The sequence below is a fragment of the Megascapheus bottae genome, chromosome 7 (genome assembly GCF_031878675.1).
Source record: "Megascapheus bottae isolate mThoBot1 chromosome 7, mThoBot2.hap1, whole genome shotgun sequence".
Taxonomy (NCBI): Eukaryota; Metazoa; Chordata; class Mammalia; order Rodentia; family Geomyidae; genus Megascapheus; species Megascapheus bottae.
In genome coordinates, this window is record NC_143515.1 from 65,449,214 (window position 1) to 65,470,072 (window position 20,859).

Below are 20,859 nucleotides of genomic sequence, written 5' to 3' on the forward strand. Positions count from 1 at the left end.
TATACTTATGATATGACTCAGCATTCCCATTCCCACATCTAACCCCAGAAAAATAAAAACATATGTCAAAGCAAAGATTTGCTCTTGAATTATGTTCAAGGAAAATTATTCTTAATAGCCAGAGACTAGAAAAAAATAAAATGTTCATTATCAAGGCAATGGAAAAATAGAATACTATTCGGCAATAAACAAAAATAAAACACGGACACATATATAACACAATAATAGACACAGATCTCAAAAACATTAAGTAGAAGAAATCCAATTTTAAAAACCCTCTATAATGTATAATTCTACTTTGAACAAATTCTATGAGTTGTATAACAAATTATACTGTAATAGCAGGAAGTGGTCAGTAGCTAACTGGAACAGGAAATCAGGTGAGAGATTGGCTGCCAAGGCCCATGAGGAAAGTGTTAAGGGTGCTGGCCACATTCTTGTTCTGATTGTGGTATCAAGTCTATGGCTGTATGTGGTTGCCAACATTTATCCAAGTATTCATTTAAAATTGGTGACTTTCACTACATGTGCATTATACCCTGAAAATGTACCTTACGGGATTTGGAGAGGTGAATCTCTGCAGTCTGGAAGCCTGAAATGTGTACCTGGACACGTCATTAAAATCTTAAGTCAGAGTATTATTTTCTAGTATTTTCTTTATGATGAACATTAGAAGTTTAGGCTAATACTGAGATATGAAAAGTATAATAGTGAACACATACAGTTGTAAAAGTGCTTGCCTGAGGATCTGAGAAAGGAGCCAATCACACATAGGAAAAGTATTTATCTGGACTGAAGAAACTTAATTCCTATCCCTCTTCTTGCCCTCACATCATGAAGCTCAGGCCAGGGCAGTATGATGGCACATCCCTTCTCTCTCAAGGAGAGGGCTCTCAGAAATTCTCTATTGCAATCATCTGAACCATGACTGTTATTTTCTTCTCTTGTTATAAGTGTTGCTTATAATCTCAAAATTGTATTTATATTCACTGCTACTTTTAATTACAGTTATTTGATTTGCCACTACTATTTTATGAGTTAATAAATATGTTCTTATATCTTTACCTTAAAATTTTTAATTAATTAATTTTATTAGCATTCAGCCATTTTGGGAGGGCATTTCATTTTGATTTCTTTTTCTTGTTTTCCTTTTTTAATTGGTTGTGGTTTGAACTCTGGGCCTGCACTGTCCCTGAGCTCTTCAGTTCAAGGCTAGTGCTCTACCACTTGAGCCACAGTGCCACTTCCGGTTTTCTGGTGGTGAGTCTCATGGACTTTTCGAGAATCGTGGTCTTCACTTTTCAGCCTCCTGAGTAGCTAGGATTACAGGCATGAGTCACTAGAACCCAGCTTCACTGTGAATTTTCCATGTTTACTTTGTAAACTTTTAAAGATTTGATAACAGTGTTTCAATATAATTGGTTTCTCTTTTTTAGTATGAGATATTTTATTTTTAAATGCTGGTCTAAAGAATGGCTTCACAGGTTGCACCCAAGTTGTCCTTTGCACACATACATACACACACACACACACACACACACACACATTAAAAACTTCTAACCTCTAACTACTAAGAATGTCATTAAAAACTGGCATACAGACTGGATGGATGGTTCATGTTCTAAATGAAATAATTAGAAGCATTTAAAAATTGTAAGATAATCTACAAATGTAAGATTGTGGCTTCTGTGGATGAATTGTGTTTTCAACAGACTCAACTAATCATATTTTCTTAACTAAATTATGGAAAAGAAAAACTGATTGTAATGTATATTATTTGGGACCATAGCTCTTCTATTCTGCAACTCTTCTGGTCTAAAGGAAGGCTTTCAAGATGCATGAATCTGGATTTTGAACACATTGAGAATATGCGAGACTTTCATCTCCACTTCCCTGCCCCCCAAATCTGTGGTTCAAAAGGTAAAGTGCAAGCCTTTGGCAAAAATGGTGAGAGACAGCAACCCTAGGCCCTGAGTTAAAGCTCCAGGACCAACAAAATAAATTAATAAAAATAAATTTAAAAAATAAACCACAATTAAAAATTGCAATGTGTGAACACATGGAGGTTCATTATAGTATATTTCCCCTACTTTCTTTTCCTCCTCTGCTTTTTAAGAGAACTTACGTTGGGGCTTAAACTTAGAGCCTTGTGCTTAGTAGGCAAACACAACCACTCTTGAACCATGGCTGCAGCCCTCTTCTTTTGAAATAGCTATAATAGTCCCTCTCCCTCTTCCTCCCTCTCCCTATTTCCCTTCCTTTCCTTTCAGGAATCAAGGTGTTCAGCATAGATCCAGCCCACAGAAATGTTTGAACTGTACTTGGTTAATAAATCTAAAGGAGTATAAAGGAGTATAAAGGAGTGAAGTCCCACCACCTCTTTCTCATCTCAGAGTCAGGTTCCTCCATACCTGCAGTGCTTCCGAGTTTGGGAAAACATGTAATCTGGCAGGTTTTCATGGAATTTTATGTCAAACCATGATCATTAACCACATTATTACTGAGTAGGTTAAACCAAAATCTTTTTAAATTATCAGCATCAAATTAATTCTATAGCTAATCTAGTTAGTTTTGTTCTTTCAATGGCAACTACCTCTGGCTAGTATATTTGTGTTGCGGGGCAGGAAATTCAAGTCAGCTTCCACCACTACTGGGGAACAACTCCAGCCTCATGCTTCTCTTCCTTCAGGCTAGTTCTACCAAACTTTGGTGAGATGTCCATTCTTCCTCCTCAGAGATGATGATAGTTATATCTTTCTGATTTGTGCATGATTGGACAATGACCTTCTGCTCTAGTTCTTGGGACTTGCAGTATGTTTGTGAAGTTCTGAAAGAGTTTGAAAGTTGCCACCCAGCTTGTAGACATTGCCAAACAATTATCTAAAGCTTAGCCCATGGAGTCTGGGATCAGTTTTTAGATTTAATTCTTACATCTTGCTATACTACACCTTTGCCTTTTGTTTCATGTGGGTAATGCTAGTAATAGATGCTGGGAGGATAAAGTCATAAATTCAGAATATTGAGAACAGTGGTTGGAGCATGCTACTACACATGATGACCTTAACTATGATTTCTGTAATCTTCACCAGAAATATTTTTGTACCAAGTGGTGCCTATATATCCCCAGTGTTACTACTTTAGTGTTGGTTATAAGAACAGATTTTAGCCTGACACTGCTGGTTCACACTTGTAATCCTAGCTACTCAGGAGCTGAGAACTGGGAATTGTGGTTTGAAGTCAGCCTAAGCAGGAAAATCTGTGAGACTCTTATCTCCAGTTAACTATACCAAAAAGCCAGAAGTGGAGCTGTGGCTCAAGTCGTAGAGTATCAGTGTTAAGTAAAAAAGCTAAAGGGCAGCACCAGGCCCTGAGTTCAAGCCCCAGGACTGGCACAAAAAAAGAAAAAAAAAGTGAAAATTACAGGTTACTCTCTGGTAGCAGTTTCCTTTACTTCATTGTGTGAGATGCCTTTCTGGTTATAATTTGTTAAGGTGACATCAGCTGCATATACTTTAAAGTCAAAAACCACTGAAAGTTTATATGGCCTTTCTTTGATCAGAAAAACTCATTTTTACAACCACTTTAATTCAGTAATTACAATGGAAAAGAATCATACAACCTATAAAAGGTAAAGAGAAAAAAAGAAATTATTGCCTGTTGTGTATCTGATTTACAATTTCTGCATTAAAAGGGACCCATTAAGATCTTTAAAATGGCCCTCTGTACATCTTAATAATAAGAAAATTATATTAAAATAATAAAAAAACTTTTAAAAAGTGTTGTATAAATCCAAGATATCACAATAGAGTATTTCCAAAGAGAATGAAATTGATACTCAACTTAGCACAGAATTTACATATTTTTAGATGAGTTCTAAAGATGAAATGCAAGTTTCAATTTGAATCCAAGTTGTGAGAGTGGTGCCCAGGACTGAGCTCTGAGTAGCCTGTGCTCGTGTATAGAAGGAAAAGAAAAACACTACGCCTAGCAGCGCTAACCACCCTCAAGAAGTGTCAGGATGAAAACTACCAGTGTTTCAGGTATACAAAGGAACCAGCAGCAATCATAGGTAAAATGAAAAGACATTAGAAAGATTAGATTCTTTTTGTGCTGACACTGGGGCTTGAACTTAGGGCCTTGCACTATTCCTTAATTTTTTCACTCAAGGCTGCCACTGTACTACTTAAAACACAATTTTTCACTGGAGATAAGAACTTTCCTGCCCTGCGTGGCTTAGAACTTCCTTCTTCCGATCTCAGTCTCCTAAGTAGCAAGGATTACAGGCAACTAGCCGTATTCTTTACTACTGAGCATTATAAATAACTGGTTTCACTTTTTATTCATAACCAAATGGTTCCTGTTGGTTTGATAGTTATTATTCATATTAGAAGTAATTAATTTAACTAAACTAATAATCTTTATCTGTGATGGAAAAATGAACATGTTAAATCCAAAATAACATCCTGTTTTAAAAATAAACTTGGCTTGCACCATTTTCTAATACATACCATTGGGCCTACTAAACTTTAATCAATTCTGATTAATCAATTAGGATTATAATTTGTTCTTCAAATATATTCATTTATATAAAAGTGTGATTTGCCTCTAAAATAAGTAAGTTTGGAAAAGCATCATGGTTTGGGTTTTGCTGAGTCATCCAGCAGCCATCTTGTTTGCTGTTAAATCTTCTACATAGACCATTTACCTACCTTCCCTCCGTCCTTCCCTTCCTTTTTTCCCTCCCTCCCTCCCTCCCTCCCTCCCTCCCTCCCTCCCTTCCTTCCTTCCTTCCTTCCTTCCTTCCTTCCTTCCTTCCTTCCTTCCTTCCTTCCTTCCTTCCTTCCTTCCCTCTTTCTTCCTTACCCCTCCCCTTCCTTTTCTTTCTCTTCCCTGTCATGGTGGTTCACCTTTTTTTGGTCGGTCATGGGACTTGAAGTTTGGGCCTGGATGCGTCCCTGAGCTCTTCAGATCAGGGCTAGTGCTCTAACATGTGAGCCACAGTGCCACTTCCTGGTTCACCTTTTTTGCTCACAGCTAACAACCACTTTGAGCCACAGCTCCACTTCCTGTTTTCTGGTGGTTCATTGGAGATAAGAGTCCCCTGGACTGTCTTGCTCCGGCTGGCTTTGAACCATGATCCACAGATCTCAGCCTCCTGAGTGGCTATGATTATAAGCATGAGCCACTAGCAGCTGTTAGCTCACTGTTTCTATGGAGGGATATGGAAATCTCACCACTTGGCTTATGAACAGAATGGCTAATTGTGGCTTTGCCTCTGTGGTGAGGCAACAGTGCAACATCTATGTAAATCGTGTCCCATGTAACACAAGGAGGCAGGACACTTGATACAATCACAGCTTAAGCATCTGTAGCCACTAACCCAAGCCTTTCAAAAGACGTTCTGCTTTTTAACTTACTGCCCTTAATTAAGCAAATAATTATTTCAATGATTTAAATGTTAATTTTTTCTCACTTGAAAAATTGAGTCAGAATTTTATTAGAAACTGAGCACTCTGATAAATAAAAATAACTTTTCTGTACTTACTGTACATTTAAGTCTAATGAATGAATGAACAGACACAGAATTAAAGATTCAAAAAAACAATATTAAATTCATGCAAGGATTAATCATTAAAATGATTTTTTTTTAAAACAGAGAAACTCATCATTCTTTAGAGTCAGCACACATGCCATACTTCTACACCCCATGACAACAGCACAAGAGAAGTGCTTTTCTCTTTTCTTTAAAAAGGAGTATACCTTGTTACCTTTTATCAGAATTAAGTCACAACTAACTAACTGGGTCAAGTTAAAGATGCCTAGTATAGTCTCAAGAACAAACCATGAAGAAAGTAATAAGCAACCTCCCCAAGAAATCAGCATCTAAACTCCCCTACTCTCACTGTGTTCCTCTTGCCCAGCCCACCCCAGCTCCTAGATGCCTTCTTCCCAACTACACTAACAGCAGTCCCTTAGTATCAAGCACAACCCTCTGCTCTGCTCTATCACAGTGCTGGTGCCATTTGAGATTTATGCATTTGCTCATTTTTGTTATCTTTATCATCTGTCTCTCTACTTAAGAGAGCTTCTCTTCCACTCATTTACACTTGTATAAGTTCATATAATTATATGTAATTTACAATCAGAATCATTTTCATATATCCCTTGTATATAATATGCTAGCAACAAGTTATTTGTTTTTCTGTTTGTTTGTTTGTTTTTTGCCAGTCCTGGGGCTTGAACTCTGGGCCTGGGAGCTGTCCTTGAGCCTCTTTGTGCTCAAGGCTAACACTCTACCACTTGAGCCAGGTGGCACTTCTGGCACTCATGAACTTTTCTGTCTCATGGTCTTTTCTGTCCAGGCTGGCTTCAAACTCTGAGCCTCATATCTCAGCCTCCTGAGGAGCTAGGATTACAGGCCTGAACCACCAGCTCTCACCTGGTATTTGTTTTTGTAAAATGCATACCATAGCCAAGAACAAAGGAATATACCTATAATTTCAGTAACTCAGGAGATAAGGTAGGAGGATGGCAAATTCAAGGCAATCCTGGTCTAAACAGCAAATTCAATGACAGCCTAAGGTACATATGAAGAGCCTATCTCAAAACAAAACAAAACAAGGGTTGGGGATATAGCTCAGTAGTAGAGTAACTGCCCACCATGCATATGGAAGGCCCTGGATTTGATCAACAACCCTGAACAAAATATGTCTCACTGCCAGATCCCTCCTTCCACTTTCCCATCGCAGTCACAACAGTGAATCATACCATGCTACTTCAGTTTTACTTGCTGTCTTTTCTCTTGTAGACTAGGGGTTGAAAGGGCCCAAGATGACTATTTGGGGCTTTGTAGGCCTACAATGTATATCATCTCTGCATATTGTTTCTTTTAAAATGTAAACACTATTCCTAACTTGAGAACCATATTGAAACAGGCTGATGATGGGATATGGTCTCCAGACTTCAGTTTTTCAACTCCTGCTACAGTTCTGCAAGGATCTTAAGATCAAACTTAAAAGTTATTTATCTTCCTGAGCTCAAGAGCTCAGGTCAAGTGGCTGCACATGGAAGCACAGCAAAATGGGCAGATTCAATCTGATAGGCATATGCTAGGTAGACATGGCCCAAGGTCCAGTCTGGATGACCCAGGGATTTATAGGTCACAGTCATAGGTTCTCACCTATTGTTCTAGAAGTTGAGGATCTCAATATTCTCCCCTTCCAGAAAGCAACTCTGCTACACACACAGTCTGTGTCTTCTTTTGTCTATTTACAGCATGTTCTCTGGGGCCCATGAGAAGGAGTGCATTGCTTCTCCAGGGCCTGTATTTGTGTCTCTTACTTTGCCTTGCTATATGTTTCTCTTACAATTGAGCTTTCTGAAAAGCTGCTGGCTTGACTACCTCTACCTTTAAAGGTAAGAGCAATTTAGCAAATATGGAATTTCGTTTTCTAGGGCTAATGGAAGCTTCTAGATCACAGCCACAAAACCTTTCTAAAGCTTTTCTGAATGGTAATGTTTCTGATCCTGCTGTCATTCCACTTCTTGCTACTGATGACAGATGGAGGGAGGAAGGACAGAGTACAGGGAAAGGAAAGTGTCATCATCTCACTCCAGCCACTAGCCCAACTCTTGGAATTGCCAGATGACAGGATGCCACAGCATCTCCTCCAGTCCACTGGGTTCCCAGAACATGTACCATGATTTTCCCTGAGGTGGTCTCACATCTGCACTCTTGCACAGGAAGCGGTCAGAGCTCTCTGCCTCAGAAGGGTATCTCTTTCTCTAACACCCAAAAAGAGAGTCACCCACTAGCATCCACTCTACTGACATTATCTCTGTTTGGCTTGAAAGAGGGAGGGGGAGCAAGAAAGCTATTTCATGTCCTGTTAGGTCTTCAACCTCCACAAAGTGGTGGAGTCACCCACAGAAGACTGGCTCTATATCCAGGCACTTCCTTCCTCCTCTTTCACATCTTGAGATCCGAGAATAGTTCACTGCAGTGTTCTTTGTCATGTCCCTGCCACCCTGTGTTCAATTCCCCATTTTTATAGAAGGAAAAAAAAGGAACAAATGGTCCCTGGGGTGTTGTAGCCAAGCAAACAGATGCTTTGAAAGGAAGGTAAGTGTCAGATGCAGAACTGCCTGACTGGGGAAGACACATTATCTAAGCAAGCTTTGCTCTGATGTAACAAGTCCTATGTTTTAGACAAGGAAGGAGCAAAAGGGTGGAAATAATGTGTTTAAAGACAAGTTGTGAGTGAATGATGCAGCAAGAAATAGTATCTAAGTCCCTTGATTCACAGGAAAGTTCTTAGCTGCCAGGAGTGTGGGCAGTGACATGAAGGGACAAGGGAGCAAAGAGCCTGCAGAGGAAAGGAATGACAGCCTAAGAAACACTCTGGAAAAGCAAATGAAACTCCAAGATTCCTTAGTAGCTATTTTAAAGGAGTGCCTGGGATTCTGTGTTTCTGAAGAAGGTAATTCAAAATGGAAGTGAAAATATCACTGGGACTCAATTTCACATATCTGACTTGGTAAAGCTAAGACAGTGAGGAAGAGAAAGAGTGGTAGGAAGTTGTGGTTATACAATGTCATAAAGAATATTCTACAGAAAACTGAAAGCAACAGCAAATGCTGCACACTGAATATACTTACAAGAGGATCAGCAGGAACTGGGATGTGGATGATCTTTTATTCCTGAGCATCACTGCAAGTGGCAATTTCTCCTTGCTAGCTGTTCCAGCTAGAATGTGGATACGGCCTCCAAGGGCTTCTGTGCCAGGGGTTTGGGGCCTAGTGTGGTATTATTAAAAGGTGATAGTAGAACCCTTTAAGAGGTGAGGTCTAGTGGAACATGGTTATGACACTGGAGGTATTACTTCCAGAAGAGAGTAATTCAGTTCTCACAGGAATGGGCTTTTACAAAGCCAGACCACCCAAGGCAATGGGACTCTTTTGCACGTAACTGATTCTGTTTGTCTACTGTACTGTGACCCAGCCAAGTGGGTCTGCACAGATAGGCCATGGATCTGGCCTCTGAAGCTCTAAAACTATGCATTGAACTGCTCTTCTTTATAGAATACATAGCCTTGGGTATGTTATAGTGACAGAAAACAAGCCATTTTTGGATTGCATACTGATAGCATAGGTTAGGACTAAAGAATGCAAGAGTATAATTATTTTCCCTTTATGTCTGATATGATCTGCCAATTGAAGGTAGAACCATGGGTAGGAGACAAACATAAGTTTCAGAAAAGATTTGAGATATCATATCAGTTCAGGATGACGTGAAGCTTCTATCCAATTTATGGTGCATTGTGATGGAATTGCCCAAACCACTCTGGGGATATCTAGTTATTATCACCAACAGTTGAGGCAGGATACAGACTCTTTTGGATAAATGGGGTGAGTGCAATTGTGCCAAACAACTATCCCTTTAGACATGAGCAATGTATCAGGATGAAATCAGGGCCTGGGGCTGGGTTTCAGGTTATAATAGATCAAGGTGTAGGATGGATAGAAGTGGCAAAGAGGAAGTAAGATCCTACCATAGCAATAAGACTCAGAATGCAAACTAAAGCAATGACACATGAGATGAGAACTAAAGTGGAGCTAAATGCAAGCATCTAGCTCAGGTTAGTAGTCTGAGATGGAAGTGAGCAAAGATCAGCTGGAAAGAGCCCTTGATCATCGTAATGCCTGTGAGTCCTACATGGCAGGCTGAGTGTCATATGCTGATGTTTCTAGAAGCCTGGCAACTGGATCCCTTGTGTGCACATGAAGAAACTAAAATAAAGGGACTTGACCCTTGAACAAGTGTAGTTGGAGGCACATCCAAGTTGAAAATCTTTTTCTCACTAGCTCTGTTCATCTGTGCATATTAATTAACACAAAGTGTTATGTGCTTCCATTTTCAGCTACATGGATGGCTTCAATGTATGATAAGCTACTAAGTAGGAACAAATTATTAAGCACTTCATGACAAGGTAGGCAATGCCCATCAACAAGGAAGTGGGGTGTTAGTACTCCATGACCTCTATGTGGAGGGTGTCAGTGTGAGGTTCAATTTACAGACTTTCTCTCTCCCATTATGGACATTCCCTTAATATCTGTTCATATGCTTCTTAAAAAAGGGCTGAGTGTGGTGGCTAGAGCCTATAATCTCAGCTACTCAAGAGACAGAGATGAGAGAAGTTGCTTCAAACAGCCTTGATAAAGAAATTACCAAGAACCCATTACAACAAACAAACCAGACATCCCCCTATACAGATCTGTAATGCCATCCACTGGGGAGCTGGAAGTAGGAAGGTCATAGTTTGCTGGCCCCAGGTTAAAAGCACAAGAGAATATAAAAAAGACCAATGGAAGCAACAAGGGCTGGGGAGAGAGCCCAAGTGGAAGAAAACTACTTTACCAAGTGTATGACCTCAAATTCAAACCTAGCATTTATACCCAACTCAAAAAAAAAAAAAAAAAGAATTTGAAGCTAAATCTGCTGGAGAAGAGAAAAATCCCCCAAAGGTGGTCACTTTATAGTATCTGGAACCATGGCTAAATAGGGTTAAAAGCATTCCTTCCTGACATGGTTCACTAAGGTAGGAGGGAAGTTTTACTACCAAATGAAGCCAACTAAAATCCATTGCTTTTTTTTTTCTATCTCAGGAGGAGTTTCCTGATCTTTTACTAGAAAACAGTATATTGTGAACCAAGTTACTAATAAAGAATATGATTGACTTGTAACTTCAACTTGGCATCATATCTCACTGATTCATATGTAATAAGGAAATAAATTCTAAACTGTTCAACAAAGGAATAATGGACAATGTTTGTTGACTTGACTGATCGATTAATACAACGTAAGTATCATTAAAGTATGCCAACAATGTGTAAAACACCAAGATGGGAGGTTGAGGATTCACTGAAGTGTTACCTTACCTTCAAGTTAGGAATTATATATTATCAAAGTTGTAGAACTTTCACTTCCTAAGAATGAAAACCAAATGATCAAAGCACTTATGTTTTGAGTCATCCTAGAAGTTCTGAGATCTCATACTGGAAAGAGACTTTGAAAAAGAAATCTGAATAGGGAATGGTTGTTCTGTCTTGGAGACACTGACACTGTGGACTCGATCATTTTGTGTTAAGAGGGATTGTCCTGGGAGGAGCACTAAGTCATTTTGTTGCATTGCCTCTACCTACCAGATGCCAATAATGATTCCTTCTCCCTCTCTATGGCATCCAGAAATGTCACCAAACATTGCTAGATGTCCCCTGAGGGGAAAAATCATCCTAGTGGTTAAGGAACACAGGTTTAAAGGTATCTTGGTTTTCTGATCACAGTAAATATACATGTACTAGAACCAGGGACCTAAAAGCTCACATACTGATTATTGCATATCATATGTAACAGTTTTAAATGTGTGCTGAGTTTGGTAGCAAAAGGATACTTACTGTGTACAAGAAAACAGAAGTCTTTCCACATGAGCAGCAGAGTGAGTTTTGTAAAGCCTTCTGCGTCATATTCCACGACACCTCTAAGTAACAAAAACATAGACAAACAGAAAACTCTCATCAACATAAGATCTAAAAGAGACAGGACCAGGTTAAGATTCTATTCACGAGGTCAGAACTGTTGAACCTCAAATAGATTTCAGGCAGGCAAGGGTCAGGGAGGGCTTAAGGTTTGGAATTAAAGCATCTAGGTTGAAGGCACAGCTTTGCCATTTGCTATTATGACCTCTGGCAAATCATTTAATCTTTCAATTAAATGAGGAAACAGAGGCTTCCTCATGTGTCATGCAAATACAATATTGGTAAAATTCCTCTCAGGGTTGTGAGAAAACAAGGCAAACCATAAAATGCAAGCCTTAGTTATAACAAAAGGACAAATTGAGAAACCAGATAAGCAACAACACTACAAAGCCTAATGTCACCATCCCACCATCCATCTAAATCATGTCTGGGTACTTGCAGTCATGAGAAATAACAATGTGACTATATTCAGGATTAGTAATGACTTTTCTTCTAAATTATGTAGAATCCTTTGGTTGGTTCCCTCCCATGGTCCCCGTCCTTTCGGTGAAGTAGCCATGCCAACAGGGTGTCAAGAAGGAATAGCTCCTGACGGCAGAGGATGCTTGCAGCACCATCCATGACCACAGCCCCATGTCTCCCGTTTCCTTCCTGGCACTAAGTTCCACTCCTCTGAAATGTGAGTTGCCACTTTTGGGACTAATATTTGATTTCCCCCCACTCTTTTAAACTATAAGATAGTGTTGGTGCTGAAATCCTGTCAGGAGACCTGAATCCTAGAGAAATGGAGTTCCAGCTCCGGCTGTCTTTCTTCTAAGTGCGTGACTTCCATTGGTTACTAAACTTCCCACTCTCAGGAATACCTGAAAAAAGGGAGCAAGAATTCCTGCCAGTCTCACCTCATAACTATACTAGGAGATGATGGAAGTAAAGTACTTTGCAGGAAGCACAAAGCTCAGCAATCAGGCCTTACTTCCATGGATGTTACAGGTATCATTACCATGGTCTATGGCCAAGCAAGGCATGCTGATTCTCTAACAGAGTATTTGCAGATTGTTCAAAGAATGCAACAATAACAACAAATGGCATGGTGTTGGTGGCTCATTCCTGTACATCTTAGCTACTCAAGAAGGTTGAGGTTTGGAGGAGCATGGGTTGACAGTTGAAAGAGCCTATTTCCAAAATAATTAGCATAAAGCTGAGCTGGTGATATGATTCAAGTAGCAGAGTCAGCAAGCTGAGCAATACAAACCCTATTGCTGGCAAAAAAAAAAAAAGAAGAAGAAAGAAAAAAGGTGGGATAAGAAAGGCAGTGGATAGTATAGCTCATGTGGTAGAGAATCAGCTAGTACAAGGCCCTTTACTACCAAAAAAAGGTGTGTGTGTGTGTGTGTGTGTGTGTGTGTGTGTGTGTGTGTGTAAATTCTGGGAGCTCTAGAGTAAGCAAAATACAAAAAGTACATGCAAGAACAATGCTATTTTCTTAACCAAATCCTCTGGTCAGAGTCACCAGCAAGTGTGAGTATTGTTGGTATATGGTTTAAACAGGGTAAAACTTACGTGCCAAAGTGACTGAGGAAAGCAGCAATATACTCCCTTCTTTTGTGATATCCTTGAATCACATACTGCACCTGGAATGGGAACCCAAGCTGAGAAGGAGCATAGAAAATTCTCAGTGCTTTGTAAAAAACTTCAAAGATTCAGAAAAGTAGAAAAAATGGGAAAATAAACACCCATATTCCCACTACCTATACTCAACAACTCTGAATATTTTGCCTACTTGTTTCATCCAGCTATCTACCTACCCATCTATCAATCAATCTTGCTGAAACATTTCAAAGAAAATTAGAGACAGTGTGACAGCTTAATCCCTAAATACTTCAGTATGCAACTTCAAAGAAATAAGATATGCGCCTATGAAGCTACAAATGCTCTTACATCCAACAAATTTAGCATGCTGTTCCAAGTGTCCTTCAGTTGTTCAAAAGTAGTGTACAATCAAGGATCGGGCATGTTCTTAGTTTGTCTTTTTAAGTCTTTTAACCTATAATAGCACCTCCTTGAGTGTGTGTACCTGTGTTCTTGTGCATGTTCGCAAGTGTGCACTTGATTGTCTTTTCAAAGACATTGGTTGTTCTGTAGAATGTCTCAATTTTCTGATCGCTTCTTTCTCTTTTCCCTTTACTTTCTATTTCTTATAAAGTGGAAGCTAGAGCTAAAGGTATGACCAGTTTCAAGTTCGACAATTTCGGCAAGACACTTTCACAGGTAATACTGGGCTTCTCCAGGTAGTTAAGGTGACAATAGCCAGGTGATTCCATTGTAAAAAGATATGCCCCTTTGTCTTGGTGAGGGTGTACCATGGGTACGACCCTGCCCCCAAACTCACAGTAATTTACCTCTTGAAGAAGCTGAAGGCCTAGTTCCCCATCAACCATTCATTTAGGAATTTTCATATTTGTTGGGAGATTCTTGGCTGAATCAATTATTTCATTAATGAAAAATAATGGTGCAAGATGGTAAATGGTGGGCTTAAAACATCTATTATTTCTTTGCATTTATCAGCTGACATTATATAGAACTGTTTCCCATCAATTGGAATTAGTTGGTTATCTTAGTTCCTACCAAAAAGTAAGATAATGCTTCTTTCTTTTAAAATTAAGAATGAGAAGTATTATAACAGAGATTATATCTTTTTAAATCTCCTTGTTACTACCAAATGACAGTTTCTATTTGAAAAGTTGTGAGCTCATTAAACCAGGCATTTGAAAGGTAGACATTTATTGTACCAGCTTCTTCCGTGAAAACAAATTATTTACAATGTTCTTGCAATGGTTGAAAGTATTAGTAAGAGGAGACCCCCAAAATTGTTTACACTGGCTGTAGACACAATACGTTTCCATTGCTAATGAAAGCTCAAGATAAAGAACTTGGAATAACCTTGACACAACTGGTACTGATAGCCATGTTGTACACTTTAAAAGTAAAACAATTCTATTTATATAATAGGGATTTATGTCAATTTATAAAAACAGTGCTTACTTTGCAAGCTTAATGCAGGATCAGAAATGTTATTTTCGGAAAAGAAAAACAGATGATAAGCTTGCTTAAGTGGCTTTGTTTGAAAGGGGGATGAAAACAGTTCTGTGTACTTGATTTTAAAAACAGAAAACCATTTTAACAGAAACCCACAACAAAACTGGCTATAAAGATAGATTCCGATGTAATTATGGAAATTCATTTGAAGAGATTGTTCCTAAAAGCAGCCCATACTGTCCTCGTTTAGAGCAAACAGAAGAACACCAATTTCAAAAGACAAGTAAAATTAATGAAAGGGAACCATATAAGAAAAATGAACTGATTCTTCTTACATTTCCGGGAAAACGATATTATAATTTTTTTGAGGAAATGTATGACTAGAAATTAATCTCAATTGGAGAGCTCTAAAAAGGCTTTTCTTCTCAGTTCTGTAGACTCAATTTGCATTTTTCTCTATAATTCTGGGATGCAGATTTGAAGGCATTGCAAAGCCCCAGAATGTAAATAAGGACTCTGTCCTCTGCATATTTTCATAGGAGGGTAGCGGCTGGGGTAATCTGGTCTCAGGAGAAGCCACCATTCCATGAAAGCTAAACATGCCCTGGAATCTGAGCCAGGCCTAGGTTGCAGAGTTGCCAGATTTCAGTTCCTCTGACATTTAGAAAATAATTCTGAAGTTTTTCAGATATTATTGTACTTCAAAATATTTCCTATAAGAAGATGCAGTATCTCTCCAATGAGATAAACAAAGGATCTATTTTTTTCAAGCCAATATGAACAAGTCAACAGGAACAAAGAAAACAGTACTTTGGTAATTAAACAAACTGAGTCACAGTCCACATGGGAAAGGAAAGAAAGCCAGAGTGCTAGTGCATTAATATCTCTAGTTTCCAGCTATATACCTTGGCTAGACATTAACTACACTCATATGCTTTCCGGAATACCTGACAACCACCATTGTAGTAAATTTGGCTACCTGTAATGGCTCATGAATGTAGCTAAGAGAAAGCTTTAGATGAACTGATATGGCTGGGTAGAAGACTAACAGGTCTGGAATTCTTGCCCTTTAATCAAGATTCTAGTGAACTGCTTCTCAGATATGACAGGAAAGAATCAAGGACTATTGATTAAAAGGAGAGATTCAGAAAAGTGAGAAGACATGAAAGTAGTTTTAAAGAATTACCTGGTTGCATTGCAACATAAACTGCTTTGTTAGATGGCAAAAAATCAATACATAACCTAAAAATTAACAAAAGTGAGGGAAGGGGTAGGGTGGGAGGGTGGGTAAGTATGTTTAAAGGGGTAACATTCTTCAAGAGGCACTGTAGTCATAAACTGCTTTGTTAAATAGCAACTTCTTTGTTCAACTACTTAAAGAAAATAAAAATATTTTTTAAAAAGGAACTGTATTGGTAGCATCTAGTGACAACCACATCCATGGATGCATGCATGTAAAAGATGATCTCAAAACTTGGAGAACAAAAGGAAACTCAAGAAAGGCGTGACAAATCTCAAGACAGAAAGAAAAGAGATGAAGATAAGACTACAAGAGGAAGTCAGGATCCTTAGAAAGGAAGAGGAAAACAAGGAAACAGCAGGAGAAACAGATTGTGATTCAAAGCAGACAAGGTGATAATAGATGGTGGCTAAGGTAAAAGACTGAGGCAGATTCTGGGGGTGTGGTATATGGAAGGAAGGATCTCAGAGACAAGAGAGGTTATGGGACTTGCATTTACCTTGTTGGTGAGCAGGTGGCAAACTTGAGGAACATAGTCAATGAGGCATCCTCCTCCTGGAAAAGCAGGAATGTGAAGAGCTGAGGAGCCTCCCAGAGCACTGAAAGGAGAAGAGCATAGGAACACTTAGCTTATGACAAAGCAGCCGAGGAAGGGATACCCTAACACAATCAACTTCTCTCTTCAAAGTCTGACTACCAACTACCTCGGTCTAAGAATGATAGCAATATGGGCTTTGCTTTGTGACTAAACTTCTGTGTTTAATACATTTGCTTATATTACCATGTTCATTCTGCATATTATTATTAATGTCAGCTAAGGATTTTATCATATAAAAGTATAACTTAGTAAATGTTAGATCAACATTTATGGTTGTCTATATTATTGTTTGTATTAGTTAGACATACTTTTATACTCTGCATTGTGCCTAATTCAGGGATAAGCAAAGGTAAGTTACTCATTTAAGCAACTGAGCTGAACTAATCTAATTGATGCCACATTGCAACAATATCATGAAGAGACTAGTTCTCTAGTCTATCAGTTCTATGATCTCGTATTCTTCAAAGTATGTAAGAGAAAGGTACAGCCAATAATCATTCATAAACAAAAAAGATTTGATTTAATCACTAATTTACAATGTTGATTCAGAAATGGTTCACGTATCCAAAATTTTCTTCATTTAACCAACATACAATTAGTAGAAGGAATTGTTCAGAAATTTTTAGCACACATTTCATGTGTCACTCTTCCTAGTGCTCTACCATTCAAGCACCACTTCCATCATTTCCTTAGTAGTTTAATGGAAATAAAGAGTCTCATGGACCTTTCTGCCTGGGTTGGCTTCAAACTGTGATACTCAGATCTAAACCTCCTGAGTAGCCAGGATTACAGGTGTGAGCCACTAGCACCTATCTCATGTGTAACTCTTTTATTTGTTTTTTTTTTTTGTTTTTTTTTTCTGGCCACAGTCCCATGGCTTGAACTCAGGGCCTGGGTACTGTTCTTGGGTTTTCTCAAGGCTAGCATTCTATCACTTGAGCCACAGTGCCACATCCAGCTTTTTCTGTGTATTTGGTATTGAGGAATTGAACCCAGGGCTTCGTGCATGCTAAGCACTATCACTCAGCCATGTTCCTGGCTCCTTACATGTCACTCTTAATCCTTTCCTTTTACCTGCCTGGCTACCTCCTTTCCTCCCTCCCTCCCTCTCTCTCTACTTCCCTCCCGTCCTTCCCTCTTTGTCTGTCTCTCTGTCAGGCTTTTATTTGAGGTATTGGGGCATCAGGTACTCTTACACTTGACCACATTTTTTAGACAGATTCACATTTTTGTGTCTGCCAGCCCCAGACCCCAAACTTCCTATGTCTGCCATCCAAGTAGATGGGATTACAGGTGCAAGCCACTATGCCCAGTCCTCACTTGTTTTTCTTATTTTAATCTATGTATTTCAATAAGCTCCATAAAAACTTGAGATATGAAGCCAAGCATTGTGGCTCATGCCTATAAGCCTAGCTACTCAAGAGGCTGAGATCTGAGGATCACAGTTCAAAGCCAGCCCAGGTACTAAAGTCCCTGAGACTCTTATCTCCAATTAACCACTAGAAAATGGGAAGTAGTGCTGTGGCTCAAGAGGTAGGGTGGTAGCCTTGAGCTGAGGAGCTCAGGGACAGCGCCCAGGGCCCAGAGTTCAAGCACCACCACTGACAAAAATCACTTGACATATGGTAGGATATAGAATACTCTGAAATTCCCTAATCTTATGGTTACCATTTTTTTTGTGTGTATCAACCAAATTAAATCTTTCATTTTTCTTCTTGATAAAAAAATATTTTATGGTTACTATTATCTGACTCTTCCCAGTTACAAGTTGCAAGTGGAAGGAAAGGATGTTACAGTAATTGCATAGAAACTTATTTCCAAAGAGTTTAGGGCAGGTTGACTGAGTCTCAAGTTTGTGACACAGAAAAAACACCTAACCACCAAAGGACTCCAGATTTACTCTGGACTGACTATAGATTTCTGAAATTATTCTATATATGTTTATAATGTGAATGAAAAACCTCAACAACTAAAATCCAAGGATAGTCACAGAAGTAGATGTGGAGTAGAAATCTTTTTTTTATACACAGAGGAGAATAATAATCCTCACACATAATGTTTATTACATAGATTAATATGTATCTATGACATACAAACCCTCAGCCTAATTTTAATTATGTTCTACAATCTAAGTGCCAGTGATTGTATATAGAGATTCCCTTCTCCAATACTGGTTATTAAACATGTCATTTGAAATATGATGTAAAAATCAATGTTAATAAATTCTTTAATAAAAAAAGTAGAAAAAATAATCCCCACAAGAGAGGGCATTATGACAGTATTCGACTCAGTATGACATTAATGAGCCTTCTGTGCTTTGCAACTGTACAGGAGTAGCAAGGCCATGGCTTCCTTTTACCACTCAGCACAGATATTGGATAGATTTAACACAAATTCTGAAGAAGTCTAGGGAAACTATGATGTTCCACGAAACGAGATAGTCTCTGTCCTCTCTTCTGTATGCACAAATATACAGAAAGCTTACCTCTCACCAGAATGTTCTAATGATTCCACTGAGAAGGAAAACTGATCAAGAAAACATCACTGGACAAAAAAATATGAGGCTAATGGTTACATTCTGTGGTTACTGGTTAGAGAGCTGTATAATGTAGATAATGTCCCGATCAACACTACTTACAGCTTATTAAGGTAAACAATCCTTAGCATTATAAAATTTTAAAAATTTAGTTTCCTGGAATTGACTGCCATAGGTTTTGACTTTGATGAAACATTACAAAGTTTTTAATCAATCATTTAAACTGCATACAAGGAAAGAAAATAGTTTGCAGATAATCCTCTGAATTTAAATGTCTCCTTTATCTCTATTTCCTTCATCTCTTCACATGCTCTTACCCAAAAATCAGGTCATTCTGAAATGCAGCCATAAAAAAATTACTTATGATGAAAAGAAGTATGAAGAAATTCAAGACTCAGTGGGGTTTGCTGGAATGTCCATGTGTCTGTATATTACTTACTTGATGATCAAGAACTAATATCTGTTAACTATTCTATCATATTATCTGACTTAATGCTCCCTATAATGTGAAGAGTTGAGAACTATTATTATAATTTCACAAGTGAAGAAATACAAGGCTTGGAGAGCACAAGCAATTGCTTCAGCTTCACACAATTAGCCTCTTGTAAAACCAAGATAGCACTGCAGGTCTGTCTGCCTGCCCCTATAGTCTATGCTGTTTCTGCTGCAATATTTATGTCCCTAAGAGGAAGGTGAATTTAATACCAAAAAGCTATAGGCTCCCATAAATGTCCTGGGTCAGGTTCTAGTTGAGGAGACCAGCTCAAAGCAGATACAGATGGAAGGACATCCTGGCAGCCAGGCAAGCATTCCTCCTCATGTTGTTTACATCTCTGCACCTGCCTCCACCCCTCAACAACTGGCTGCACTTGGACTTGGATGTGATGAACTGACCACTCAGGTGTGTTTACTGCTGAATGGTTTAGTTACCCATGCAGGGCATGCTTAAAGGTGCGAAGCAATTCAGGTGCTATAAAACTTAACTAAGTTTATTTTTCGAAGGGTGCTTTTGTTCACCCTTTATTTAACTCTGTAGTTTCTTAGCTTGTAAGAATGTAAGACCTAGCATCCAGTGCCAAACATGAGTAAATAACTGTGGCTGGTTCACATATGAATATCCACTGCAACATTAACAGGCTTGCTATTGCCGAATGTTGCCTGACCAGGCTGAATAAACAGTCAAGTGCCATGAAGTAAAAGCACCATTATATTTTCTAAGGGTGAAAGGCTTGGATGAACCAAAAAGAAAAAAAAAATCATTGGCTGAGCAAGAGAACACTCATCCTATGCAGATATTCCAAGGCTAGCTGCAATATCCCCGGAATGCAGGGCTGGCTGAAAAGGGTAGCCCTGACTAACTCCTTAAGTGACTGTGTGGGGCTGAGCTGAGACTGGGGCAGGGGTGAGGATTAGAGGAAATGGACTCTTGGTGCTGTGGATTCCCAATTCCCAGAGCAGAACATGACAGGGACAAAAGCTAAGGGCAAGAAGTTGGTTTGGCAGAGCTCAGGCAGAGAGAGGAGGAGAAAAAAAATGATAAAAGAGACTTTTGTAGGCCGGGAGTTTGGCCTAGTGGTTAAAGTGCTTGCCTAGCATGCATGAAGACCCAGGTTCGATTCCTCGGTACCACATACATAGAAAAAAGCCAGAAGTGGTGCTGAGACTCAAGTGGTAGAGCTCTAGCCTTGAGAAAGCCCAAGGAAAGTGCTCAGGCCCTGAGCTCAAGCCCAGGACTGGCAAAAAAAAAAAAAGAAAAAAAGAGACTTTTGTGATGAGGTATTACCTTCTATTTCTTCATGGACTAAAATGAAACATGAAGTTAGTTGATCATTCTTAGAAATACAACTAAATCTGTGTATATAAATTGGTAGGATAAGACCAGTGTTTGAAAGTCCCTTCAACTAGTACAGTTAA

The 20,859-nt window shown here is 38.9% G+C and overlaps 1 protein-coding gene and 1 long non-coding RNA gene across 4 annotated transcripts in view; one reads left to right on the plus strand and one right to left on the minus strand.

Annotated features, from left to right (window-relative positions):
• The window catches only part of Babam2 (BRISC and BRCA1 A complex member 2), a 393,826-nt gene that overhangs the window by 69,768 nt on the left and 303,199 nt on the right, over positions 1-20,859 (minus strand). For 2 of the 3 annotated variants that reach the window (XM_090337243.1, XM_090337240.1), the window contains exons 8-10: positions 16,311-16,410; positions 13,096-13,184; positions 11,455-11,537 (exon numbers count right to left, since the gene is read on the minus strand). In XM_090337243.1, the coding sequence (XP_090193369.1) occupies positions 11,455-11,537; positions 13,096-13,184; positions 16,311-16,410 (272 nt within the window). The remainder of the gene's footprint in view (positions 1-11,454; positions 11,538-13,095; positions 13,185-16,310; positions 16,411-20,859) is intronic. The other variant, XM_090337241.1, reaches the window with a different exon arrangement.
• LOC150060945 (uncharacterized) lies at positions 9,920-13,805 on the plus strand. The gene is made up of 4 exons (XR_016536281.1): positions 9,920-9,989; positions 10,666-10,859; positions 12,041-12,214; positions 13,739-13,805. It is a non-coding gene; the product is annotated as an uncharacterized LOC150060945 (long non-coding RNA).